Genomic DNA, 27,589 nt, shown 5'->3' with positions numbered 1-27,589 from the left:
TCTAATATAACTCTTCATTATCAGACAATTACAAAATTAAAAGGACTTCTCCGGATGAATATTGCTTAGCCACATATAAAAGAATAAAACTGATTGACTGAAAACGGCATGAGTAGATAATAGCTATAAAACAATCTTGTGAAGCTTCTCACACAGTAGTATCCCCACTGTTTTTCATGTTATGTGACAACTCTTCATGTACGTTTTCCCTCGCACTTACAGTAACCAACGCATGACAATGCCATCAGCTTATCGCTCTTAGAATGCCGAAATTCCGGGAGCAAAACGGACATTGGACACATTGAACATTTCATTTTGTCATGGCTTTTCTTTACAGATCACTAGCGGACAGAATTCCCTTAATTGCTTCTCAGCTTTTTTGAAGATGGGTGCAAGACAAAAACATTGGCATGTCTATTCTCTTTCCCACAGTCCAGCTGCCTTGCCCTTACATCGTTGAAGATGAGAAATGCTCAAATGAAGCCTGGGGAAACTTAAAAAGACAGCAAGAGAAAACAGAAATAACTCCAAACAGTTTTAGTTGTGCCAGTTACTGCACATCGTGAAAGGAGGAAAGCAAGTGAGACGCTTCCATCTGAATTTTCACTTTACATGGAAGTCAAACGGAACCTGAAAGATACGAAACGCTGTCACAAAAACATGCAGACATTTTGACAGAACTGAGAGGAACAATACCTTCGCAGATTTCTCTTCACGCGGTTAAGAGATTCTGATATTTCAATCGGAACCAATGAAGGTCCACCCCCACCCATTAAAGAGCTTCAGGCACCTTTCCCTGGCGTCCGCAACCCCTGCTGGAAGGAGCTGTCCAGACCAGTTGCTATACAGCTGCCACTCGTACCGGAACAGGATACCAGCAAATAACACAACATGCAATACAAACTCCAGGGCTGCAAGGAGACTTCAGGGCCCAGACAGAATGGCAGCAGGGCGTCCTGTGTTTGAGCCAATTTAAGAGAGAAAAGGTTACATCCTCTACGTGGATCTTTGTCGAAGACTTACTCAGGGAGGCTTTTCGTCATGGTCACACTCTTCTGTGAGGTTTCGCACAGTGAAGGAACCTACGAGTTAAGGAATCGCTCGGACCTTGCACATCACTGGAGAGGGCATTTGGGCTACATCTGTCATTCCCTGCAGTTTTTATGAATATTACTGTAGTGCTGTGCAGCTTACATAGAGTCTTTCTTTGCAGGCATCGTCTGAGTAAGGCACATTCAACACACCACTCTCACCCAAATGGGACAGGTTTGCAAACAATGTTTTTACCCAAGAGGAGAAAGTGCTGGTCAGAAACAGCAAGGACAATTTGTCCACATACGATAAGTATGGTTAATAAAATGTGGATTTCTCTAAAATGATTAAGGGACACGGGGAATAACTCACTTCCTGTGAAAATAAGTGTAAGACTTCAAGCTACTCTTTCAGTTTCTAATCTTAATAACTCTCTGTAGATGAGGATCATGGAAAGTACCTGCGATCCAGTTCCCCTCCTACAAATTTCGAATAGGAGAAACCGACAACAATTTGAAGTTTTGAACTTGAGCCGTGCAATCAAACGCCCAACTCTTCACCAAAACAAGACCAAACAACAATACTGACTTAAAAGTGAAAGCTTGGCGTACACCTACACCTTCAATTGCGTCTTACTTCAATACTAAGATTACCAAGATTTCTCTTCCAGTAACAAAATAAATCTTATTAATTCAGACACACAATTCCGGATGCCAAATATGCACCATGTAACAGCACAGTGGAATTTTGAAAAACAACAGCTCAGTCGATAAAGATCAATTTCTGCAACCTTTTCATCATTGTGGAGCGTCCAGCACCAACCTATGTATTGGCAATCAAAAAGGACAGAAGGCACTACCTGAAATACCCTACCGAATACCACTTTGTCATCAGAACCAGCTTCTCACACCTGGTCCAATCACAGACTTTTTTCTTTTAGTGAGGAAAAGGTTTCTCTGTGTCATTTTCCTTCACATGCCAAAGGACACGGCGATCTGGTGATACAAGCGTTGAGGATGAAGAGGTAAGGAGACAAACGGAAAAACAGGTAGTTCCAGTCTCTCGAAAAGTAGAATCGCTATGGGGAAATCACGAAGCATGGGCCACTTTTCTAGAACCGCCTTTCACGTCACACTGCATTGACAACAGCCCCCCAAATATTGAGCTTTCATCCGCATAAACACGTTCACACACACCCATGTCAACAGCTGCTGTACACACTCCTACGGGGGGAGTCATCACAATTCACCTTTGCATACAGGAAGTCAATTTGGCCGGTGAAACAGAAAATAAAATCGGTGAAGCACAGCAGGGAATAAGATCGCGATGTTGTCAAGGGGTCGTTTTTTTCCCCAGCCACCGACAGAAAGGCCTGTCATCGTTACAGAAAACTAGACACAGCTTAGAGCACCGCAAATGTTGCTGTCTAATCGCAACAAAGGTCGACTACTTACTTATTTACCTATTTCATAAGCCTGGCTCTTCTTACTACTGGCAGAGATGGCTGAAATAAAGGAAACACTAGGAAAAAGACAAAACATGCAAAGGTTCAGGCTAATAAAAGGAAGAGCCGTGATCCGCCCCTTCAACGTAACTGTTTTCTCCAGAGGGGACGGAAACTGCATTCAACATATTTGTTGCTGTTTATTTGTAATAAAAGCAATGCTGACTAAAAAGAATGGGCGGCGGAGGAAACCCAGACCTCGGTGGGGCAACGGGGGCTGCAAATGAGTGTCTATAAAGACCCCGTTTCTAGCGAACAAAACCCAGTCGAAGCGGGGTTTCAGTCGCGAAGCCCCGCGATTGGATTTTTAAACCGCCCCCGTTTCGGAAATCTTTCCGATTCGGCCCGCAGCACCCGCTTTCACGGCGAGAGTCGTCGCCGAGGCCTAATTTCCAGGCGTCGTCCGCCGGGCCTACCCGCTTCCCAGCGCCGCCACTCCACCTCAGTAATGGCGCTGCGCTCTCCCAGCGGCGCTCTCGCTCGCCGGCCATCCCGTCCGGCACCGACACCTCCCGGGACCGGGGCGCCGGGGAGGGGGGGAAGGGGGCGACGCCGCGTCTGGCCGGGCACGCAGGGGCTTCAGCCCCCGCCGGCCTGGTCGACACCCAAGTCGGTCCCCGGCAGGACAGAAACGGGGGGAGCAGTCAGCCATTTTCCTCCTTTACAGTAAAAACACAGCGACAGCCGGCTTTCCACACAGCACCCTGCCGCTGCTCAGCCCCGAGCACAGGCGACGGCGACCTCCTTTCTGTCCCCGCAGACACCCCCTGCAACCCCCGGGCTGGCCGTTTTTTTATTCTCGCTGAAGAATGGTTCTCATCTTTGAACAGAAAGTGACAAAGAATTACAATGCAACTTACTTACCAGGAATTAGATAAGACTTCTCTTCCTTTCGCTAGGGTACTCCCAGATTCTGTGATTTTGTCTTCTTTTCAGCCAAGTTCGGGGTTTAATTTTTCCATCAACGATGCCGTGCTGCAAAAATCGTTCTCGCGTGAAATCGGACTGTAATAATAAATAAAAAAATAAGATCTGGGTATCTTGGCTTTTTTTGTCTGCTCTTGGGGTGTTTTTCCTGCGTCACCACCAGCAGCAGCAGTAGCGAACCCCCCCAACAACTCCCTCCCTCTCTCTCTCTAGCTCAGATCTCTTGTCAGTTTCAGTCCCAGCCAGTCAGTCACTAAGTGCTTCGCTTCAATATGGCGGCAGCTCAGCCTCCCGACTCCAGCGCCGCTGCACAACGGCGACAGACAAGCCCGTGCGGAGAGCGCGCCGCCTCTCCCGAGCCCAGAACGGCCGACCGGAATCCACGCGCCCGATGCGAAGCTCGTCAGTCCCGAACACGCGAGGATTCTCAGAACATCTCCAGTTCCGGCCCCCGTGCAACGACCTCACGCTTCAGCATTTTTTTTTTTGGCGCTCCACCGTTTTTCTGCACCTCATCCACAGCGGCGCTAGTGCCCCTCTCTTGTAAAAACCGCACCGCCTACCTTCCCTTGTTCCGCCTTATTCAGGGCTTATGAAACAGAAGCCATTTTGGCTCCTCGGCGGAGTGAGCCAAAATGCCGAAGGGAGAGAAAGGTTGATTAGAGGGGGGCGAATCTCTGCCCCAATCAGACTAAGTCTGGTGAAACTGCATTTGTTATTGTCCCCATTGTAGGAAGGAAGGCAATACTGCTTTAGCGTCAAGGGAACGATAGGACCCGGATGATGATCTCATTTCTCTCCTCCTCTATACTCATTTACCGTACATGTTGGAAAAATATATATATACTCGGTCTTGTGGTTATGCCTATGACGTACGATGGGGTAGATATAAATATGCACTGTGCTCACGCAGTTTCCTCCTGGCGATTTGAAAATATAATCGTATATATGTGACACACGCATCATCGTATTCTACCTTAATAAACTATTAAACAATAGCGTCCTGCAAAATTGTTTCAAGAATTGGTGTCTCTGAGTGTTTTTCCGATGTACTTCACCTTTACTTATACCCTTTGTGAGAAGGAACTCTTACAGAAAGCATGTGAGCTTTCTCACCTAAAAGGTTACATATTTTAGGGTTCTGGACATGCAACAGGAAGGTTGTGGGTTTGAATCCCAAGCGAAAAACTGCTGTTGCACCTTCACAAACTCCATTTGCGTTCCAGTAAAAATCCCAGAGTATAAACAGGGGTGCAGCCTTGAGTTCAGTTCTGGGCCTGGGGTGCTTTATATGTTCTCTCTGTGGGTTTCCTCCCACAGTCCAAAGACCCACCATGTCTTCCTGGAAAACTGGCCCTGGCGTGAGTGTGTGTGTGTGTGTTTGTATCAGTGTGTGCCCTGTGTGTGACGGACCGGTGTCCCATCCAGGGGGTACCTGCTCCTGGTGCTTGCCAGGATGGGCTCGGGCTCCCCCACAACCCTGAATTGGAAAAATCACTTCGGATAAAGGCATCAGCCAAATTCAAATGCTGGAGTCGCCCGTGATGGCGGTCTTTGTTGGCGATGGGACAGATGAGAAGCCGAAATGCAGCAAAAGCAGGACAGAATGGGAGCGGGTGTGCGGGTCAGGCGTTCAGTGGAGATAAGGTGTCTCACAGGAACCTGCTCACAATAAGGGAGCTCACAACAAGAAAGATTTCAGGCTTCTGTGCAACTCTTCCTGTAGAGGTCACGTGAAGCCTTCACACACACCTTTAACGAGAGGAAGGAAGGCATCTCTCTGGAGTGGCAGTCTCTGTAAATACAGTACATAATTTCCTCAACGCTAGACATAAAGGACAGAGTCCTTTACCTGCATGTACCTCCTTTACCTCAATGCATAAGGTTTTTGGTCATTCTAATCATATTAACCTGAAAGTCAATAATTTTTTTTGGGCTTCAGTGTTGTACTGTACAAGGGCTGTACCCTTTTATAATCTGTCTTTGGCCCAGATCAAACCAATACTCACATGCCCTCTGCAAACTACAAACCCCCTGACTGCTGGGGGATGTCATTTGGATACCAGGAAGAGGCTCCTTGCATAAGACAAGCTGGCAACAGAAACGGTTTGAGGTTTGTGACCGGCAGTGTGTTTATGTTTGGCTCTGCTTGGGACTTTTGTAATGTTCTTTCAGGAGGTCTAGAATTGGTGCCAAACATGGAATATTAACGGACATATGGACTGGGAAACAGCAGGCAAGGCTGTTGTTGGCACTAACAGTATTTCCCAGATGAAAAGTTATCTTGGATACATAGAGATAAATTTCTATGATCTACATATACTAGAATGAGTTTGAAGATTGGAACCGTTCAATGTATTTTTTGCCTGTATTTTCTACAAGTTGGTTCAGTCAGATTTATCTGATAGGAAGGTCCCCTGATTGAAAATGGCTGGTGCAAACCTTTCTTTAGAAGTTACATTTCTGCCCTTTGCTGCTTGATGCTTGATGAGAACAGCCAGTTACACTCCACACACCAGCAACCCTCAGATTTTCCTTAATTCTGCTTTTTTGCCAGACTTGATTTTGTGCCTGTAACCGTGCTTCACATCAGACATGTGAAGAGTTCCAACAGGAGCTTTACAGCCAGCACAAAGGATGTTTTCCATGCTCTGCAGGTTCTGACACAGCACCCAAACAAGAGAATAATACTTCTTTTATACAGTACGAGGTGGTTCTAGTGATTAATTGATCTGAAGGTCACATCCAGCCATTTGACGGCATTCTTTGGTGCTATTTGATTTGAGCACTACAGAGGGCATTTCTAACATTTCTCACAGTATGAGATGTCCCTCATCCTGTGCTTCTCCCTCTGCAAACTCTGTGTTATTCCTATACCAACCAGAGTGGAATTAGGAAAGTGCCTGCTTTCCCCTGAAATCACACAGTCAGAAGAGTTACAAAAGAGTCATTATCAATCGGTGGAATAATGCAGCTGTCACTGGCCACACCAAGGCTAAGGTTACTTGGCCCAGAGTGTGCTGCCAGTTGAGGAATCCAATGTAGAGTAGTGGTTAGGGTTCTGTAACTGTAAGGTTGTGGGTTCATGTCCCAGGTGAGATTCAGCAGTTCTGCTCCTGATTCATCACTTGAATGACTGCCAGTAATAAAAAACCCAGATGTGTAAAATGGATACACATATAAGGGACTTTGAATTCAGCCCCTTTGGCAGAGACCGGGTTCAAACGAGTGAAGTCTGGGTTGTAGCCACTTGAAAAAGCTCTTAACTAATTTACACACTTAATGATTTCAAAGACATGACCGCCTGGCCCTGAAACAGAGTGCTCACAGCATGTGATCCGTGCTATCTGCGTCCCTTCAGGCGAGACAGCTGACTGACATAAATGTTTGAACGGAAGTATGTAAGAGAACAAGAGTCACTTTTTTTGCCCAAAAGGGTTGTGGGACTGTGGAACAAGCTGCCCAGCCACATTGATGAAGTTGATATCCTGGCGTCTCTCATGATACAGCTGGTTGAGTTCCTTGGGTCAATCAGCTACTAGCAACTCCACAAGGCAGAAAGCCCAGTTTGTAGCCTTTCTGGTGTCTTTATGTTCGTATATCCCTTCACTCTTTGGGAATAGAAGTAAATGTCAAAGTTCATATATTATAAACAATATATGTTCTTTGTAATTCAAAATTTTTCAGTTCCAAGAACATATCACTCCAAAGTGAGATGGGCAGTGCAGTGGCTCTGTGGCTAAGGATCTGCACCTGTGGCTGCAGGAATGGAATGTCATATCCCATGGCTGGCAGAGGAATCTTACTCCGTTGGGCCCCTGAGCAAGGCCCTTCACCCCAACTGCTCCAGGGGCACCGTATAGATGGCTGATCCTGCGCTCTGACCTCAAACTCCTTTCCTTGTCTGTGTGTCTCATGGGGAGCAAGCTGGGGTATGCAAAAAGTAATACAAGAAATTGTATATGGCTAATAAGGTGATCTCTTTTAAAGACGTTGGGTGGACCTTGGATGAAGTCAGTGTTTTTGTGTTAAAGTGTTTTAGGTTAATTTACAGGTCTGAGACATTCCTATCTTTGGGCACAGGTGAGTGAGATGGTCTTCTGCTCTTTAGCTTAAGCAGGGCTCAAGCCCTGTTTGCATCTTGGCATCAGAGCCCTCCCCATCTCCTTATGTGAAAGCGCGACTTGATGCTCTCTCCGTCTCTGCACTCGCTGAGAGCCAGCAAGCAAGCTTCCTGAGGCCAAACCCCAGAGCCAGCACCCGGTCCCGCATGACGACGACGAAGACAACGCGAGGAGGACAGAGCGAGGATGAAACCGCCGCATGCCCTGGAGGACTGAAGATCAGGTTGGGCCTCGTGTGCACATACGGTCATCGCCACGAAAGACAGAGGCCCGTCTACACAGTGGTTTCTGTTGTGCTGGCCCCCTCTGGGAGGAACGATTCCACACATTCAGATACAGATTCACACACCGATAAGGCAACTGCTGACTCACAGACCTGTCATAAACCAGCCGGCCTGCAGACTCAGAGGGAGAGGGATTAACCCCTAGCAAACAAATCTTTTTTTCTCCCATTGCTGTGTGTGCACTACTTTACACGCAGAAAGAACAACACTGGGCAATCCTGCAATCCCCTAGTGCTTTGCTTTTGTGCTCTCTCTCTGACCAGGGGATTCACAGCATTCTGGCCTAAGAATGGCCACCAACTGGAGGTGGCTATTGCCCCATCTAGCTAGCCTAGCATTGAATGACTATGTGCATGTCTTTGCTTAAGGATTAGCTTTTTTAAGGCCACTTTACAATAAAGTCACATTCCTAATAGGGATTGTAGGATAAGGTAAGCCTATCCTGAAAAGAATAGGACTACACTAATGCCAGGCCATTGCAAGGCTTTGGAAGGTGGGAGGAGATTTGAGATTTGCAAGAAACAACGACAACAACAACAACAATGCAAACTTGGGAAGGACATGCAAGCTCCACACGGAAGTCACGCCAGTCCTGAATCGAACCCGTGACCCAAGAGCGCAGGGGGAAAAAAAGGAAACTTTTTCTGGAGAGTGTTCCAGCAGCTGTCTTTAGTTTTGATGAATTCAAATCACACTACTGTTCTACTGTAGTGGCCCCGGCAGACTAAATTGAAGAAATGTGCCTTAATTTTGTGCCCTAAGAGGTGCATGTTGATTGCATATTTAGTTACAGCTAGATTCACTTTAATTACCTTGTTTAGAACATTTTGTGCCCCATAGCACCACATTGAGGATTAAGACAGGTCGGAGACCCTCATAACATTTTCCTGATATTTAGTCTCTATTGGGACATTCAGATAATGAGCTAAAGCCCTAGGCAGAACCAAGCTGATTATGTGATCATGTACTGCACTGTACGTATTATGGAACTATTTGCATTTTTAATCCATTATGGAATGCCCGATCAGTTACGAAACATTAAGATTGTCACATATCCCATCTTAATCTTTCAAATATATACAATCTCAATAAAAGTCCATTTTGTAATGTGCCGGAGTCAAAAAGCGTGCTTTCAAAATTATATCTGACTTACAAGAAGGAAGCTTCACATAATATTTGTATTAAAACAATAACAGCAGAAATCATTGCAGTACAGAAAGCTCGGGATCCAATTTGCATTTCAGAAATCCCGTTTCTTATCAACATCACGCAATCCCTAGGATGCAGGATTTGTACCATAGTCTTCTTCTGCCTAGCTTTACACTTATGACTACGAAGTATTATGAAGTTACTGCTACTATTAAAAGAGTTCTTGAATCTCACTTTTTAGAGTGAAATGAAATGGGTACAACAGTACTACTCCTCCAAACTATGGATTTGAACCTGTAAGTACTCCGTTAGTAGTCCAGGAGCTCAAATCACCACACCACAGCAATGCTTAATTGCAACAGGTCTCTATCAACAGAGCCTAGGTCATGTAAAAGTAGAGCTTAAATGGTATATTGAAAGAAAAGTCTACAAACTTCCCTCACCTCCAACCACACAAAGTGGAATCAGCCAATTTTCCCAGAACAATTCCCGTGTTGTGTAACAGCCTTCCACATGAACATCTGTGATGAGTTAATATGAATTAAAAAAGAATAAAGAGACAAGCCCAGACCTTGCCTCAAGCAGGGTCTGTAGTGAACATTACATTTAAAAAACACATGTAAAACGAAAGGGGTGGCACAGTGGTCAGGAATGCTGCCTCACAGTGTTGGAACCCTGGCTTCAATTCCGGACCTGGGGTCCCATCTGTGTGGAGTTTGTGTGTTCTCCTCGTGTTCACAAGGGTTTCCTCTGGGTGCTCCAGTTTCCTCCCACAGTTCGAAGACATACTCGTAGGCTAACTTGCTTCTCTGAAAAGGGAAGCCCTGATGCGAGCCTGCCTGTTTGTGTCTGTGTGCAGTGGACTGTCCCAGAGCCTGTCAGTGTGAAGTGTCCCGTCCATGGAGGGTCCTGCCTTGTGCCTGTTGTTTGCTGGGTTAGGCTCCATTCGGTTCCCAATGGCTCTGAACTGGAAAAAGAGGTTTGTAAAATGGATTGATGTGAAGGAATCCTTCCGTTATCCTGTTTTGTGTAGCAGAGCTGTCTCTACAAAACACACTCACACAGAAGTTTCCAGTGAAATTGTGGAAAGTGAAGTGTGCATATCCTGTATATGGCAACTCAAAGCCAAAATCTCTCTTTATCACCCTTTATAGTGCAAAATTGTTTTTGGGCGCACAGCTTGACCACACAGTTTGACTAGACCGATTTGACAGTACATCAAAGATAAACATTTTTTGCCTGAGGTTCTGTGACTGGGGTAAGGTTGTTGCAGATACACACACATTGGCAGAAGCTGTTCCCAATGGAGGGCCCATGTGTTCCCCACAGCACTGCAACCAGCCCAATTCTGAGGCCACCAACTGCTTGAGCAATTCACTGAAGACCGAAGAGACTGGAAAGAATGAAGAATTCAATAAGGCCTTTGAGGCCCCTGGTGTATGTTCGAACTTCTTGGCACTCCGAAACACAGTGAGTCAGTGTGTTGGACACTTACTGTACTCAGAGGGCCCAAAGCTTTTCTAATTACCATATAATACCATAATACTTTATTGTCTTATTTCTCAGAAGTTTGTTTTGCATCCAAACAGCTATGTTTTAGACACACAGGGAGACGAGTACATACAAACAGTAGAAATAAACATTACACTCGAATTAAATAAAACATTACATAAAAGATGTCAACCCAAACACAGTCATTACACACCCTTCCTACAGGACTCCACGCAGATTAGCAGAACTAGTAAATTTATTCCCCCCGCACAATGAACCTATGCCCCTATAATTGCCCCTATAAATACCCTTTCATTCTTGCGCATAAACTAACACTCCTTTACTTTGAACTCAATTATTGAGTAGTTTGGTTGAATGAGGAATAAAGGAACTCCTAATTTTCTTATGTCTGCATTGCGAGACTCTAAAATGTCTGTTTGAAGGCATCAGTTGGTATTTAGGTCAAAAACTGCACTAATATATATAGTACATATTTAATTAAATATTCTTAAACCAATATTGGCAGTCTCGTGTAGAACTTCAAAGCATCCTGGAGGTGCCTTGTGAGACTTCTATGATGCTGTGTGATGCAACTCAGTAGTCTGGGGTGTGATAAGGTAGACAGCTAGAACCCAGATCAACTGATTTTCGATCAAGTTCCTCTGTCACAGATGAACTGTAAGGAGCATAAAGGCATACAAGGACATGGGTTATGTCAGTCTCCTAGATTCACAGCCCTGTTCACTGTATAAGTCTCTCTCACCTGAAAATCACTTTGTACGTGACAGATAATTAAAATATGCTAACTGGAAAAATTAAATAACTGAACTAAGCCATTTCCTTAGGTTTGTCTTTATCTGTTATTTAGACAGCGCACTACAGTATGTAAATGTCTGGAAGAATGCTGATACCTTATTTAGAATCTTTGCAGGATATGAATTTTCCTGATTTCATTTTTTCATAGTCTGATTTCTGTTTAATTTACCTCATTTCTTGATCTCTAAAAAAAGTTGAAACTACCAAGCGTAGGAAGCAGAAGTCTATATTTCAAAGCGAAAGACAGAGAATTGACAGTGTTTTCCCTGCACTTGGCAGTGTTTAATATTCATGCATAACAGCACAGACCTGAATAATGCTCTTGATGCTCTAATATACAGTATTTTATAAATGCCTGAGACATTAACCATTTATATTTCTTTATTATAACACCTGGATTCAAAATCTGAAAACAACAGCAGCAAACACATACTTGGTTATCACTATCTTCATTTTGTTAGAATTGTGATTTTCCTGTAATCAATAAAATGAATTTATGAGTGTTTTTTTACTTTCATCACTTGTGCCAGGGGTGTGCAGCCTCTCCAAAGTGGGGGACCACTTTTAAGAAATCACATTGAGTGAAGGACCCACAAGGTTAAACAGAAAATCAGTTGGAATGTGTATTAATTATTAAAATTGCAGCCCTTTATCGTCAAGTATGAAGAGAGGATCAGCAGACCCTACAGAAGCAATATTGAAGAGAAAGCACTGAGCTGATACAATTGATTTTAGCCTCAGCTAAACTTGAAATGAAGTGTTTCCCTTTTCCAGAAAGTTGCAGCACTGGGGAATCATTATATCACTGCTCTGTCTGGAGCTCCAGTTGTAAGGAAGCAGTTGGAAACAGTCCCTGATAGAGCTGTTCTATGTTCAGTATGCATTCAGTTTTACTGCAGACCTCTGTCATAATAGACTTAGGAACTCACAACCATGACACCACTTTGTCAGTAGTGCATGAATCAGACCTCCACGGCTGTCTCTCGGTCTGCATCTGCGTTAGGCTACGCATTGCGAGAATGGCCAGGTCACCAGCCTTCTGCACTGTTGTGTGCTCGGTGTTGTGTCTCTCATAAATGGAAAGGCTGCTGATGTAAATAATGGAAAAGAAGCACAGAAGACAGAAAGAGGCTTTCTTTATGTAAAAGAGCTGGAAAGATGTAATTACATTTATACTTCCATATACGGGCCTCTGGGAATTCAGGGAGATCAGTATGTTTTCTGTTATAGGAATCACCATGTTAACTATCTCACCAGCCCTGCCAAACTCAAGCGCATTGTGCAGTACTAATTACAAAACCAAGCACTGGGAATTTTGGCTCAGTTCTGACATGACCAGACTTCTTTTTATGGGACATCTGTGGGTCTTCTTGGCTTTACGGACAGGCTTGTGGTATGAATATGCCCTTGTTTCTGCAAACTGTTATGTCTTGGAGTGTTGCTCTTCATTTCTGTTGAAGCCATTTAGCTTTCAGAGCTCCTGGAACTCAACTCCTTCTCTCAGATCATATCCTGGGCCAGGATGTTCCTGAAGAAGAGGTATTAGTCTAAGGAGGATATACTGTACCTTTCATCCCATTAAGTTCAAGGTGCTTCACAGCAAGTTAAACCTGGATGTTTGTCTTGACCTGAAGACTGAGATTTTGGAATCTTTATAATCTCAGGGTACTCATTGGCATCTGTCAACAAGTGAACCAAAGCAAACAGACTATTAATCAAACAATGCAAATTCTCATCAAATTAATTTGTACAGAATTCTAACAGTAAAAAGAGGGAATTTCATGTGCTGGAGGGAATACATTTAAATGTATTATTTAACATATAATTCATTAAAATGATAAAAGTCACACATACAACTGTGCATTATTCCTTAGAAAAAAAAATAAAAAAAAACTTTTGAGACAATTTCAAATGGGTTTATTAAAGTCTACTTCAATAGATTGAGATGTTCTATTTCTATATTGGACTAAACTGGCATTTCTGGAGTGCAGCACCATTACAAGTGCAGTTCACAGTTATCCATCGTCTCCGCTACAAAACTGTCGTGAAGTGTTTCAAAACAATTAAAGAGGTATTAGTCGAAGGAGGATACTACTATTCTTCTTCCTGATTCTAGTAATAAAAATAAAAACAATAACTGTGCATTAGGAATATGAAAACTAAGCATTACTCATTCTTGTATTCTCTGTCTATAGAAAGTCTGTCTATATTCAACAGTAAGTATTTCAGAAGAAGAAAAGACAATAAACGATAAACTAAATGTAACCTATTAGCATTGGTATTATTTTTTCAATTGGCATGAATTAATAGGTTAAAAATCTGTTGTGGGAGCAACATTTCACTCCAATATGGATAGGCACTTTATTTGATTAGTCTGACTGAATAATAAGCTCAAGACAAGAGAATGCTCCTGCATTGACTAATGTATTTTTGCCTGTGCGCTTATGCCAAAAATGGCAGCCTCACGGGTTTTCTAATGTTATGCAAGTACAGACAGTCCATTTAAACGTCAGTTCAGGAGATGCTTCCACCTACAAATCATTGCAGGACGCGCAACAAACTCGCCCAACAGCCCAGTCTTTGTGCTGTCCAATCGATCTTCTTGTTACATACACCTTGTGAAAAAAAATGTTGTGCCAGTGTTGGAAGAGAAAGAAAAAGGTAAATGAATGACGATAGAAATAGTAATTTGCTGTTTTAAGAAACCAGATCTATTGGAGATTACTTTAAATTGGTCCACACTCCTGCTTCCTGAGAGTTAGAATTTAACCAGTGTTTACGTTTCTTTAACTCACCGACAATGTGAAATCTGCTTTGAAGAGATGCATTTGTCCAAATAGGCTCATGACTAATTTGGCTCACTTTTTCAGGTCTTAACAATAGAAATTTGAAAATTCCTGCAGGCATGCTGCTCTAAAAGATCTGTGATCAATTGTATAAAGAAGCCTAAATAAAAAAAAAAATCCCCTTGATGTCTTCAAGTTACTTTGTGTTGTACAAAGCAGTCAAACACATTGAAGTCAATGCCCTAGTTAAGGCAAAATAGATCCATATTTAATGCTTGCAGTTTTTTATGTAACTAGGCCTAGGGCTGAGGACCTGTGTTCTGAAGTATCCCTATGGATACTTCTTGAAGACTCTCCTGAAAAGAGTATATTCTGTTTGATGATTTTAAAACTGGAATAAAATGTAATGCATGATTCATGGCCCAGTGAAAACTACTGTACTTTCCACAAGGGGCATTTCAAATAATGACAGAAAAAATAACTTGAGATAAAAATCCTTATAATTTTTTGAGTTCCAATACAAAAACAGCAGACGTTTTTCTGTTGGAAATCTTTTGGCATACAATACTGGCATCTGATTTTTTAGATCAAATCAGTTTAGCCAAATTTCCATTTAAAACTATTTACTATACAGTATATCAAATGTACAGAAACTGCATCTATGTTATACATAACAATAAAGTAATCTTAAACTAACAGGGTTAATTTATTTATTGGTTTATTTATTTAAATATTTATTTAGGGTTTGTTTATTTAAATATGTTCTTTTTTATATATATACTCAAACATTCTCCCAAGAAAACTCTGTTTGTACTGCATCCTGCAAAGTGCTTGTTCTGATTCTTGTTTTCACTTTGACAACACCACCTTCCTAAACATTCTGTCATTATTAGTTCCCATGTGTGTAATCTCAATTAAAAATTTATGTCCATTCTCAAAAGCCTCTTTCTGCTGGTAAGGGTCACAGTAACGTGGAATATAACCTGGACATAGAAAGTGCAAGACTACACCCTCTTAGGGACACTACTCCATCACAGGACACACCCACTGGGACAATTTGAAGATGCTAATTAATCTGGACAGCATGTCTTTGGGAAACACAGGGAGAAAACTGAAGCACCTGGTACCAACCCAAGCAAGCATGAGAACAACAACAGAAGGTGTCACAGTCCTGGGTTGAAACTGGGATCTAAGAGCTGTAGCACCACTGTGCCAGAAATTATCATTACAATGGTTGAATGTCAACATATATTTTGGGACGTATAACTATAAGGTCTTCAACTACTAAATAACATTATTGTTGTTATTCCCAAATATAGCTTTTGCTCAAGAACAAAAATGGATTACAATAGGTAACAATTATTTTGAATTATTCATAACTAGTAACTTTCATAACTTTCATAAATTCATAACTTTCCATAGTGAAAATATGTGTTGCAAATCTTGTCACTGTTGTCCCGTGTATTTTTAGTGTTCCAAAAGTAGCTAATAATCAGAATGTTGCAGCAAGTCTAATATGGAGTAACAGCAATAATATGAAACTAATATGAACATCTCAGATATAAAGACAAACACTGCCTGACATTTAATAGCTCAGATTGAACAAGGCCTACTGACATATGAAATATGAAATCCTTTAGCATCCTGTTTGTACTGTGGTAACTCCATCCCACACTTGAAAATACAACACTGTACTAATTTTATTCACAGTGCCTTGGATAGGCTGAGTGGACCAAATGGCACCACCCCACTGTGGTAAGCTGAAAAAGTCCTAACCAGATAAAATGTCAACAGTACTTCCTTAGGAGGGCTAAATACTAGTTCAGTGGATACATTTTACTTTGCATATCTTCTTTGCAGGCTCTGCCAGCATTCAAACTCCTTCAGGCTGATCATTACAATTTTAAATAAAAATAAAAGTATTTTTGATAAAATATAGACAACGTGTAAGTCTTTTTATCCATCGTCTTCGCTACAAAACTGTGGTGAAGTGTTTCAAAACAATTAAATAGAAGTATTTTAAATAGATGAATTGGGTAGCAATACCATACACTACACCACCAAAGCACGCGAGACTTTATTTTCTGTGTCTTTCGTGTTTGAGACCGGATTGGTTGGAGCTCGCAAGCCCTGTGCGTCGCTTCCGCATCCGGGGCTTCTGTCCCAGTGTTATCGCGTCAATTTCCTGTAGAAAGGAATGATGGCGGCTGGAAGCACTGAGCTCTTGCTTTTTTAATAACAGTGATCTTTGGGGTTTTGCCTGCACTTCCATGGGGCGACGGCGTATCGACCCCGTCAAGACGACCGTTATACACCCAAGGGATACTCCGAGGGCTTCCAGGGGTCTTTTCGTCTTCTTAGGGGACATAAGAACCAAGAGACTGCTAATGGTTTCTTTTTGACTCTTGGTTGCTGAACTAGTTGTTAACGTCCAGCGCTTTATTTTCCTTTTTTGTTTGATTTGTAAAAATGGCCCCCGTACAGATTGGTTCAGATGGCCAATTGGTGCCTGCCGGGGGTCCCACATCGGCTCCCCAACCTCCTCCTCCAGGGGCTCCCGCTGGGACTCCGGCCACACACGGGGTCCGACTGAGTGTGCTGATTGAGTTTCTCCTCCAGAGGACTTACCATGAAATCACCCTGCTGGCCGAGCTGTGAGTATTAACACCGCCGACCCCTGCAATGGCTAGTTCATGAATTCAGTTGTAGATTGCACACGCCCTGATGTTGTCTCATGCAATTCCACTCGCTAATAAGCAGGAATTGCTGCATGAAGTCAAAGTGCAGCTTCAGTGATGTATTAAGACAGGGGAGAGTTGGAGCTGATTTATTGCTGTTATTGTTTTCAGTATGTAATTGAAAACTAGGCTGAAAGCTTTTCACCTCTCTGTCGTCTTCACTTCTCCGTTGAAATAATATCTATATACTCAGTGCAGGGAGGGATGCTTATCTCTTTCTCTGTCTGGGTTTATTTGCTAGAAAAAACAAATGAAGGAAGTGCTAAAGTTGGTTAGTTTCTTTTAGGGTTATATACTCGGGGAAATATTTCAGTCTTTCTGTTTGTGCCGTATACCTGATGGCTTTGAATTTCCCCTCATTTATGTCTTTAAGAGACGTGTTGGGCTCTTGAAGCCATTTAAATGGCTTCATTTAAATGGGATGGCATTAGACGGGTTGCCAGTAAGTTGTATAGATAAAGCTTTGCATTTGGATTTCAGACTTTATATTTTCGCTGAAAATATAATTTACACTGTTAAGTGTTAATACTTTGTGCAGAACGGCTCACAGTTAAACACATACATTTAAGGCAGAGCCTTACGCACAAAAGTATTTAGGCAGGCACAGAAAAAGTGTAGCCCTCTACGCTGGAGTCCTGCAGGTACTGCGTGTGTCAATTAGCAACAGTTTAAGATCTGTAAAAGCATCTGAGCTCTGCTAATTTAAATTCAGTAAGTAAGCACATGGGCTTCTCATAAGCTAACATTTGAGTGTTTTGATTTTCCTCTGGGTTTTTGGCCCGTGTTTGCTGTATCTGTTTGTTCTGCAGCTGTAGGGTCATGACCTCTCTGCTCAAGACCTGTGTAGGGCACATTGTTAGCGCTCAGCTTTACTTGTGTGCCTGAAGTGTAGGTGAGCCATTTCTTCTCCAGTTCAGGTGGTCCTGTGTGAGAATGATGTAATGCAACTTGCCCAGATGCAATTACTTTGCCATTCAATGTATAGACCACAATTTAATGTGAGACTGGATTTTGTGATGTTCTTATCAAGAAGCATGGGTTGAAGTTCCAGAATTGCCTGTTTCTCTTTGAACATGCTGTAGTGTTCTGAGTCCTGTTGTGGAATAAATAAATTTTAGTGACGGTGTGGACACAGCCTCTTTTAAATTGTATAATAAGCGCACCCCTGGAGTCTCAATAGAGGCCGAGGGAACTCCATTTGACAGTTTTAATATTAATTCCCTTAATGATGTTTGCACAGGATTTCTTTAAAGCTCTTTATTTAACCCTTGTTATGACCCCCCAAAGGAGGCCTACTGTCGTGGTATCTTGTTGCTTTTTGTGTTTCCTACGTACTTAAACAGGGCTTGTTTTAACTGATTTTTATACTTGTAGTATTGATAATGATTCCTGTTATGTCCTGGCATTCACACCATGACACTGTATACACATACAGCTAGAATTAAAACCTTTTATTAAAAATAAAACCCAAGAAATTGAAATCGTTTCTGCCACTTTTAGTAATGACATATGTTCCTGTTTCTTCCTCTTGGGGTTTTTCCTTCTCACTCCCTTTGTGTATTTGGCCTTTTGGATTTCTTTGTAATCTGCAGGTTTCTCTTAGCGTCTTTGTCCCACACAGTTGGTACTGGTTAGTCTGAGCGTTTCCACGGTAGATTTGGTGGCCAAATCTAGGCCTTTACTTCAGATGGCCTCCTGTGTTCTCAGCTGGAGCTTCCGAACTGCTGACAGGTTTTGAACCCCCAGCTGTGCAGTGTGTGCTATTTTGGCTTGCCTGTCCTGTTGCATTAGGACATCTCCTCGTGGTCTGTAGCGCCCCATGTGGGGAGGGGAGAGCCCTGGGTGTGCCGTGATCAGCCCCTGTCAGATCCGCTCTGCAGGGGCGCTGATCGTGCCCTTTTCGTGACAGTGGGAGCTGGTGATGGACCTTGCTGCTTTGATGATGCTCGCTAATCAGTGTCCTGCCAAATACCCCTGGGGGTATTTATTGCCGTGCCTCGGATCAGCAGACAGCCTGACAGCTCTGATTTGAGGGTCGTCCAGGGGTGTGTTAGGATAGAGGCTTGTAAGGGGAGGTTTTTGCATTGCAGTCAAGACCTGCAAAAGGAGCATGTTTTTTCTTAAAATTTTATGAGAAGCAGTTGTCTTCCCTATTACACAACACTTTAATCTATTGCATGGTTTTGTCTTTAGTTTCCTTACGTTAGCCTATGTGCATTTGGTCCAGTTTAGAAAAAGTGTCTCTGAGCCTTTTTTAAAGGCTCTACATATCCAGTTGTGTAGCTAGTGAAGTGTCTGTTGTCTAACCCCATTTCTAGTTTGGTCTTTTTCTAAGTTTATCTCTACCTCTCTTTGAGTGACTGCACAGTCTTTAAGAATGCTGCTGTTCTCTCTGTCATCCCATTTCTAAATCATTCAGAGCTACAGCACAACATAAGGTTTTCTAAGCCAGGTATAATGTAAGTACTTAGCCTAGGCTACAAATGGGGGAGCCCGTCCAGCCTATTTGGTACACGGTAGCTAATTGATCCCATGTTTTTGCTCATCCTAGCTGTTTCTTGAAAGATGGCAGGAAAACAGCTTCCTTGAACATATGGAGGTCTTCAGGCAGGACTGTCTGGCTGGTGCAGCTACACTCTTAGTCGGAGTGTCCTTGCTTATAGCACTGGCTTTGAAAGGTGCCGTTGCAGTCCAAACAGCTCTGGGCAATTCTTGGTTCTGTACTCTTAATGTTCTTTTTGTTTTTATAATTTCAGCCTTCCCAGGAAGACGGACATGGAACGGTAAGTTTCTGTTGGCGTTACGTTCAAATTAAAGGATTAGGAGTAGCGAAGAACAATCCCCGGAAGTGTTTGATTAATGTGTACTGAATCAAGTACTCCGAGGCTTTTTTCAGGTTCCACCCAAAGTGAAGTATTGCGAGTAGTGAGCCTGTGGCCCTGACTCAGTCCCCTTTGGATGCTGATACAGTAATTCTGAACTGTGGCCTGATTTCATCTACAAGTTGGAGTCTGATTTTTGAGGTTTTGAGAAATAAAGTTTTGGTTGTCTGTTGTTGTTTCTTTGTGCACATTTTCTATACTGTGCCCTTCAATCTATATAAGATAAATTTGCAAGAGTTTAAATGTCAGTTTCTTTCTGAGAAGCCTGTTAAGGAAGTGTTCCAGAGTTTTAAGATTTTAAATGCTCTCGGCTGCTCTGCTTTCCCTTCTCAATAATCAGAGTTTGGGAATCTCATTCAGTTGTCAAAGGTGTCAGAAAAGGAGGCTGTCATTATTTCCCGGACAGCGTAAATTCATTTTTCCAGCATTTTGCTCGTGTCAAAACGCGACAGAGCCCAAGCAAAGTGCCGCTCGTGATGTGGTGTCATTTCTCTGGATCTGCCAGGAAAATCGAGATCGTGCAGTTTGCCAGCCGGACCCGGCAGCTCTTCGTCCGCCTGCTGGCTCTGGTGAAGTGGGCCAGCAACGCGGGGAAAGTGGAGAAGTGCGCGGTATGTTGCCTTTGCACTTGAAGTTTCTTTACCGGTCACCCTTCAGTTCAGGTAGAGGGTGTGAGTACAGCGGACTCATGGTAGTTAGGTTCCTGACATAGTGCGTATATCCGTAATCACATATAATCAGAACACCCCCTTCCCTTCAACAAGTAAAATCAATTGTAAGAATGGCCATATACAATTTCTTATATTAGGAATTTGTCTTTTCGCATACCCCAACTTGCTCACAACTTGAGGCACACAGACGGGGAGAAAAGCTTGGGGTCAGAGCACAGGGTCGGCCATTGTACAGCGCCCCTGGAGCAGCTGGGGTTAAGGGCCTTGCTCAGGGGCCCAATAGAGTAGGATTCCTCTGCCGGCCGCTGAATACGAACCAGAAACCTTCCAGCCACAGGCGCAGATCCTTAGCCACAGAGCCGCCACCACACCGCCCGTGTAATAGTGTGTTAGTATGTATACGTGGTTTCAAGTATTGCAAACCATTAATACGGCTTAACTTTTCTTGACTTGCCTTTTCCCCTTCATACTTATTTTATTTTTTGGTTTACAAGCAATATTGAGATTCATGCATGATAAAGAAAGCACAGGTGTGCTATAGGCTCTGTAACTGGATCCCATTGTATAGCTCAGGTGGGTGCTACGCCAGATTTGAATTTGTGAAATTTCCAGCAATTTTGAATTTTCTTTTACTGTTTGTATTTTTTTGTTGCTGAGTGCAAATACACAAATATGTAAAAATCTTTAGCGTAAAACTTGAGTCTACTGTGTATGTGTAATGGAGGGGACCCCCTGAGATCTACACCAGCAGTACCACTGTTGTATGTGCTCAGTGATTGATTTCACTGCTCTCAGGTAACCCCTGTTCCAGATCTTCAGCCACAGTGGCCCACTTGTAATGCCCTCAGGCCCACTAGCTAGTGTCACTGTAGTAAAGAGACGGCATTACGATATGGCTAACAGTGAGACTTGTCTCTCCTGGAACAGATGATCTCCAGTTTCCTAGACCAGCAGGCCTTCCTGTTTGTGGACACGGCAGATCGTTTGGCATCGTTGGCGAGGGATGCCCTCGTTCACGCCCGCCTGCCCAGCTTCGCCATCCCCTTCGCCATCGACGTGCTCACCACAGGGTCCTACCCCCGCCTGCCCACCTGCATCAGGGTAAGCAGTGCCAACACAGCCCAGCCACCGAGCTCTGCAGGCAGGCCTTCCTGTTCGCTCACAGTAGAGTCACACTTTCTAATTACTAAAACATACAGGATGGCAGTGACGTTGTAATGTGTCTCCAGAGGCATGTTCTTTTTGTGTTTGTGGCATTTTAGATTTGTCGCAAAGAAACTACACAAAGTGCTTTTTCAGTGTGGCCCAAGGACGGGTCTTCTGGACATTTCTTTGGCATTTTTATACATTCTTCTATTGGAGAAGTTGTATTAATATTGCTGCTGCCAAGGAGTAGTAAGAAAAACAGTTTTGGGTTATTAACTCGGGCTGTACATTAGCGACTGCTTGACGTCTGAACATAATTTTCTACATGGGGGTTTCACTTTCAAACAGGAGAAGATGGTTTGTGCTTAGCTTTTTTTTAACAAATATTAATCCAGTTGTCCATGACAATCTGGTCTACAGAAAGCAGTAAGTAAAAAATCCTGCCGTTTTTTAAAAAAGCACATTTAAACGATATTGATGTTGCTGTTGCCATCTCTGTGAGTCTGCTGGGAGTCGTGAACGAAGTGTTAATGCTCCGATGAAAGCATTTAAGAGATTCAAAGCACAAGAAGCTGTTTGGATTGTTGGACATGTGGTCTTCAACTTTTATTTCTGTACTGAGCAGCTTCACAGGCAGGTCTTTTACACAGACTGAGTCACTTGGGGAGCGCTGCCAAGAAAAACCCAGCATAATTTACCTTAATTACAGAGACTGCATTTTTGCAAGATCTGACAGCCATCTTTTCCTTTCATCACATCTTCCCGATATCAGCTCTGTCACTGCGCTGCGGTCTCCCAGCTCCATGGAGAGAGAGCTTATAAATTAGAAATCCATCTGCATCACTGAACTTCACTACAGATTCATTTGATGCACATCATTTAGGCACAGTTTCATTTCTCTTCTGTTCTCTCGGTTCATCAAATAAAAAAAAAGTAATTGATAATATGTGACAGTCCGGGGATTTGGGCAGCTGTTCTGTTAATTATAATTAACTCTGCTGCCAGCGGTCCCAGAAACGAGAGTAAGCATCAAGAGTTTGACCGAGTTTTGTTTTTTTTTAAAAGGCAACGACTCGGTCAATTCCAGTCTTAAGTCTGCATCCACTCACTCCCCTTCCTGCAAAATATAAATAGGCTTGCATCATATTTGCTGTTTTTATAGCTAAATACCATATGACATTATTCTTTTTAATACCCTAATTTTGCGAAAATTAGGACGGCCAGCTTTTGATGTTTGTGCATCGTTTCTCTTCCTGCCTTTGAAGCGTTAAGTGGGAATGTTAAACCTTTTGAGAATCTTAATAGTTGTGCATATCTGATGGGGGTTTTTCTACTTTTTGTTGCTAAACTTTTCTTTTTCACTGTAAGGCGGACATGATCGCTACACAACCTGATTCATTAACCATATACTGTATGCAATCACGCCTGATATCGAAACATAAATAGCTACAAAGAGGAATAGCTCATTCAGCATGCATTTAGGCAGCAAGCAATTTAAATTGCAATCAGATGATGGAGAGAAAAAAGTTTGTTAGTGCAATTAGCTCAACACCACTTTTACCCTGTGTGTGGTGAAAATGGTCATATGAACTCAGTATTGCTGCTAGTAGTATTTGCTGACACAGGAGAATTAAAGGTGAGTAACTGAGGTAGTGATGAGCTCTGAAAGCTAACAGCCTTGTTTGTAAATATGAAAATGCTCCTCTCTACAGACCTTATTTTGAGTTGTCACTTTCCTGAGTCTAAAAACAGTCTAGCAGAGCTCTCATAGTTATCTTTAGAGCAGAGATGACATTTAGAGGCTACTTGGACTACTGGTGCACCTCTGAATTCTGACATCGGACACTTTTTTTTTTTAAAGCTTTAAAGGTTGAGAATTTCCACCCACGTTTTGAAAAGTGACATTGGTATTCATAGGCCATAGGTATTCATTGGTATTCATGTGTCTATAAGTGTTTTTTTACTTTGCTTCTAAAGCTGCCAAGCCCTTCAGTGTATCCTTGCTGTATCCTTGAGTCTGATGTCTGCTTGCAGGATAAGATTATCCCCCCTGACCCCATCACCAAGGCAGAGAAGCAGGCCACCCTCAGTCAGCTCAACCAGATTCTGCGGCACAGGCTGGTCACCACAGATCTGCCACCCCAGCTGGCCAACCTCACTGTGGGTAAGCCCAGCCTCACCTTGAGACTGCTGTCGACCCTCTCACCTTGGACATTGGATTGGTGGTGAAAGGGCAATAGCTTTGACTGGGTCAGAGTTTTTAACACCTTCCTTTGTCTCAGGAAGGCCTGCCCTGTTTCTGAAGGATCACCACTGCTTTTGCTTTGTTCCCTGGGAATGAAACTTGTATTTGTTGACTGCTCTTTATGTGATCTAGGCTAGAGAAAAAGAAACAACCTTGTAGTCCATTACCTTTATCTCTCTCTTTCTTTTTATTTCGGTCTGTCCTGAGATGCGAAGAATAAAAAGTCCATTCTTTCTTATGCTAGGTGACCACCAAGTAATGACAGCTCATATTTTTTTGCCTTAAGATGGCAGATTTTGACCAGTTTATTTTAAATGTTAGGACGCTTGATAGAATAGTAGATCCCATCCATATGGTAAGATTTCTAAGTATGTCAGCACTGGGTACTCTGTGACACTGGTTCTTGCATCAGTGAATTTGCATTCCTCTCGACGTCTGTGCTGTGCAGCCAATGGGCGTGTCAAGTTCCGGGTGGAAGGGGAGTTCGAGGCCACGCTGACGGTCATGGGAGACGATCCAGACATACCCTGGCGGTTGCTCAAGCTGGAGATCCTAGTGGAAGACAAGGAGACGGGAGGTGAGTCGAACCGCTTGCAGCCAGAGGCCCAAGAGCGGGGTTCTTGGCGTTTGTTGATACTTAGCTTCTGTTGTGATAATTTGAAAGGCAATATTCTGCCGGTACCACTGATGTCATCAGAATACTGTTTAAACCTGTGGTTCAGTTCTTAAAGCACCCGCTAGAGCCCTTGTCCTACGAAGAGCAGATCATGTGCATCATACGCTAATTGACAAGGGAGTGTCCCATGAAATGGGGAGGAGGAACAGATAGACAAACCTGCACATGGGACAGTAGCATAGAAAATATATAACATAAAACAGCAAAACAAGGGACATCAAGTAGGAGCAAGACAGGAAAACACCAAGCACAGAGTGGAGTGTTCCCAAACATTGTCCTTAAATGACCTGCAGTGCCCGCGGTTGACTTCCATGCAAGAGGTTGGTTACGTTTTTTTTGCAATGGTTTTGGAAGTGCTGAGAGACACTTGGAACATTTTTTCATTGGGCATGCGTGTTTTAAAACAAAAACAGGAAAGTACCTGACTCTAATCCTATTAATAAACTGTGGAGAGTTGAAAATTGCTATTAAAAAGGCATCCCCAAGAAATTTAAGAGAATGTGAGCAAATCTACCAGGAAGAATGGGGGAAAAATTGCACCAGGCTGATGTACCCAAAAATACTAATTTGCTTCCGCCAAATATTGATTTCACAGGTTTGAATGGTTACATAATCAACATATTGTGGTCTTTTTCTCTTCAGTTTTTTTATGTTAACAGTAACTTATCTGACTTTCTGGAGATGAAAGATAGAGCATTCAGACTTCAGACTAAACTGAATAAAATAAGTTTTAAAATGTGTATGCATCATATTGTACTTTCATAAAATTCAGACACTTCCTCAGGTGTCATATACCTTTTAGGATGAGATCACTTAATTGGCCATATACAATTTCTTGTATTAGGAATTTCTTTTCTCATACCCAAACTTGCTCTCCATGAGACACACAGATAGGGAGAGAAGCTTGGATTCAGAGCACAGGGTCAGCCATTGAACAGCACCCCTGGAGCAGTTGGGGTTAAGGGCCTTGCTCAGAGGCCCAACAGAGTAGGATTCCTCTGCCGGCCGCGGGATACGAAGCAGCAACCTTCCAGCCACAGGCCCAGATCCTTAGCCACAGTGCCACCGCACCGTAGGTCTTAAAGAAAAACCTGAAATGTGTTCTCAAAACAATATAGAACTAAAGTAGTTAAAAATGGTAAATGACCTTCTGAGGTAGACCTATTGCATTTTCACGTGGTTGGTTGATACACTTCTGAACACTAAGGGATCATGGGATTTAAGGATATTCAGACTTTGTTTTTAGTCTCTGGCAGCCGTTATCCAGGACTGTTTGTCTGGATTTCAGCTTGGTCCCTTCAGCATCAAAGCTGCACCAGAGCAGCTGTGGAATGATAATTGTTGTGAAAAGGGAAGTGCAGTGCAGCAGATATTTTCCAAACTTTCTTTGATCATCTTGTTCTTTAGAGTGTGTAGTGTAAACTGTAAACATGTCAATTCCATATGAGGAATTACAAAGGTTTTTTTTAGGTACATTTATAAAACAACTCTTGATCCATGCACAGCAAAAAAGAGAAGTGTCTGTTGTGAGACAAAATGAAATAGGAATATTTTGGGGGATTTTAAAGAAATTTTGAGTAAAAGAAAACCTAGATTAGTATTCTCTAGTCCTGGTCTTATGCTTACGTGCTGAATTCCTATCTTCTCTTTGCATTTTACAGTTTTTTTGTGATGTGCCTTTTCACTTTTTTTTTAATGTGAAACGTCCTACCACTAAACTGTCTCTGAAAATACTGGATTTGGTGGCGAGCACCCACATGCATAGAAAGAGTGAAGGGAAAAATGAAAGAGTGAAGAAGATTTGTTTAGGTTAAGAATTATCTCATTTACTGTGTTTTTTACAGAAGGCAAAGGAAAAGCTTGCACATTGTTCCCATGTCCAAATGGGTTTTCTTCATTTGCTACTGTTACTTCCAGCAGTCTAAAGGCAGTCTCTCTGGGTTAAATGTTGTGTGTAAATCCCCCCCAGGTAAGATGGCATCCCATCTGGGGATTCTACAAACCCATTGTGGATTTTAGCCCGGACACCAGGGTTAACATTACCTCTCTTAGAGTTAATACTATGACATCTCAGTATAACATCTCATTGAAAGGCAACAGCTGAGTTCAGGTCAGACCAGGCTACAGGCTTTTAGCATGGCACGCAAAAACGCATTTCGTACCTCTTGGCAGCACATGAAGCCACACCTGCTGTTAAAATATAAATATAAAATATGTTAATATGGGCGGTGCGGTGGCTCTGTGGCTAAGGATCTGCGCCTTTGGCTGGAAGGTTGCGGATTCGTATCCCGCGACCTGCAGAGGAATCCTACTCTGTTGGGCCACTGAGCAAGACCTTTAACCCCAGCTGCTCCAGGGGTGCATTATAAATGGCTGACCCTTGCGCTCTGACCCCAAACTTCTCTCCCTGTCTGTGTCTCATGGAGAGCAATTTGGGGTATGCGAAAAGACAAATTCCTAATGCAAGAAATTGTATATGGCCAATAAAGTGATCTTCTCTTATGCCATTGACATAAATACCAAGTTTCCCCAGGAACACAGCAGTCAAGTATGATCAGGAATGTGGTCGAACGCGAAACATGCAAATGAAAGGTTCTAACCAAAGTTCACGCAAGAATTTCCCGACATAAGAACAGCTGCAAATGAAAGACAGTTCAGGACCTCCAGCCCACTTGGTCATCTTGCTTAACTTGGGAAAGGTGGTGATGTCTTTTATTATGATGAGGAAGTGGTATGTTCTTATGTACCTTTTTAGTACACATTTGGGGAAAGAGGATGTGTTCCTGCAAACGGTTTGCAGCTTAAAAGGTTTTGGTTTTCATTGGTCTTAGAAATTAAAAAGCCCCATCTTAAAGCATTTCGATGCATTACATTTTTATTCACAGTGGTAATTCTTTTTTTATAAAATGGTGCATAATATTCTGTAGCCTACACCTTTCCTAAATTAAATCTGTGTGGAATTTCTTCCAGTCTGCCCCAGGTGATGACTTGGATATTGATGAGAACTTTCCAAGAACAGTGCAATCAGGGTTTTAAAGCACTACACCTGCCTATAATGAAAAGTATCTGTCTTGTGGGATGATTATTTTAAAGGTAGCCCTTTAAAACCAGGTAACCC

The 27,589-nt window shown here is 42.7% G+C and overlaps 2 protein-coding genes across 8 annotated transcripts in view; one reads left to right on the top strand and one right to left on the bottom strand.

Moving 5' to 3' along the window:
* The window catches only part of usp9 (ubiquitin specific peptidase 9), a 60,124-nt gene extending 55,981 nt beyond the window's left edge, over positions 1-4,143 (bottom strand). For 2 of the 6 annotated variants that reach the window (XM_088605056.1, XM_088605074.1), the window contains exon 1: positions 3,401-4,140. The gene's annotated coding sequence lies outside the window, so the exon portion shown is untranslated. Of the gene's footprint in view, positions 1-3,400 lie in introns of all 6 variants that reach the window. The other 4 variants (XM_088605064.1, XM_088605082.1, XM_088605092.1 and 1 more) reach the window with 3 other exon arrangements.
* Positions 4,144-16,289: 12,146 nt separating this feature from the next.
* Positions 16,290-27,589, top strand: part of med14 (mediator complex subunit 14) — a 40,444-nt gene continuing 29,144 nt past the window's right edge. For both annotated transcript variants that reach the window (XM_088605004.1, XM_088604995.1), the window contains exons 1-6: positions 16,290-16,767; positions 19,608-19,634; positions 20,239-20,344; positions 21,332-21,505; positions 23,585-23,714; positions 24,244-24,372. In XM_088605004.1, the coding sequence (XP_088461130.1) occupies positions 16,583-16,767; positions 19,608-19,634; positions 20,239-20,344; positions 21,332-21,505; positions 23,585-23,714; positions 24,244-24,372 (751 nt within the window). In that variant the 5' untranslated portion in view covers positions 16,290-16,582. The remainder of the gene's footprint in view (positions 16,768-19,607; positions 19,635-20,238; positions 20,345-21,331; positions 21,506-23,584; positions 23,715-24,243; positions 24,373-27,589) is intronic.

This window comes from Lepisosteus platostomus, chromosome 2 (genome assembly GCF_059453375.1).
Source record: "Lepisosteus platostomus isolate fLepPlt1 chromosome 2, fLepPlt1.hap1, whole genome shotgun sequence".
Lineage (NCBI taxonomy): Eukaryota > Metazoa > Chordata > Actinopteri > Semionotiformes > Lepisosteidae > Lepisosteus > Lepisosteus platostomus.
Note: the sequence above shows the minus strand (reverse complement) of the source record. Positions and strands in the feature narration are given on the sequence as shown.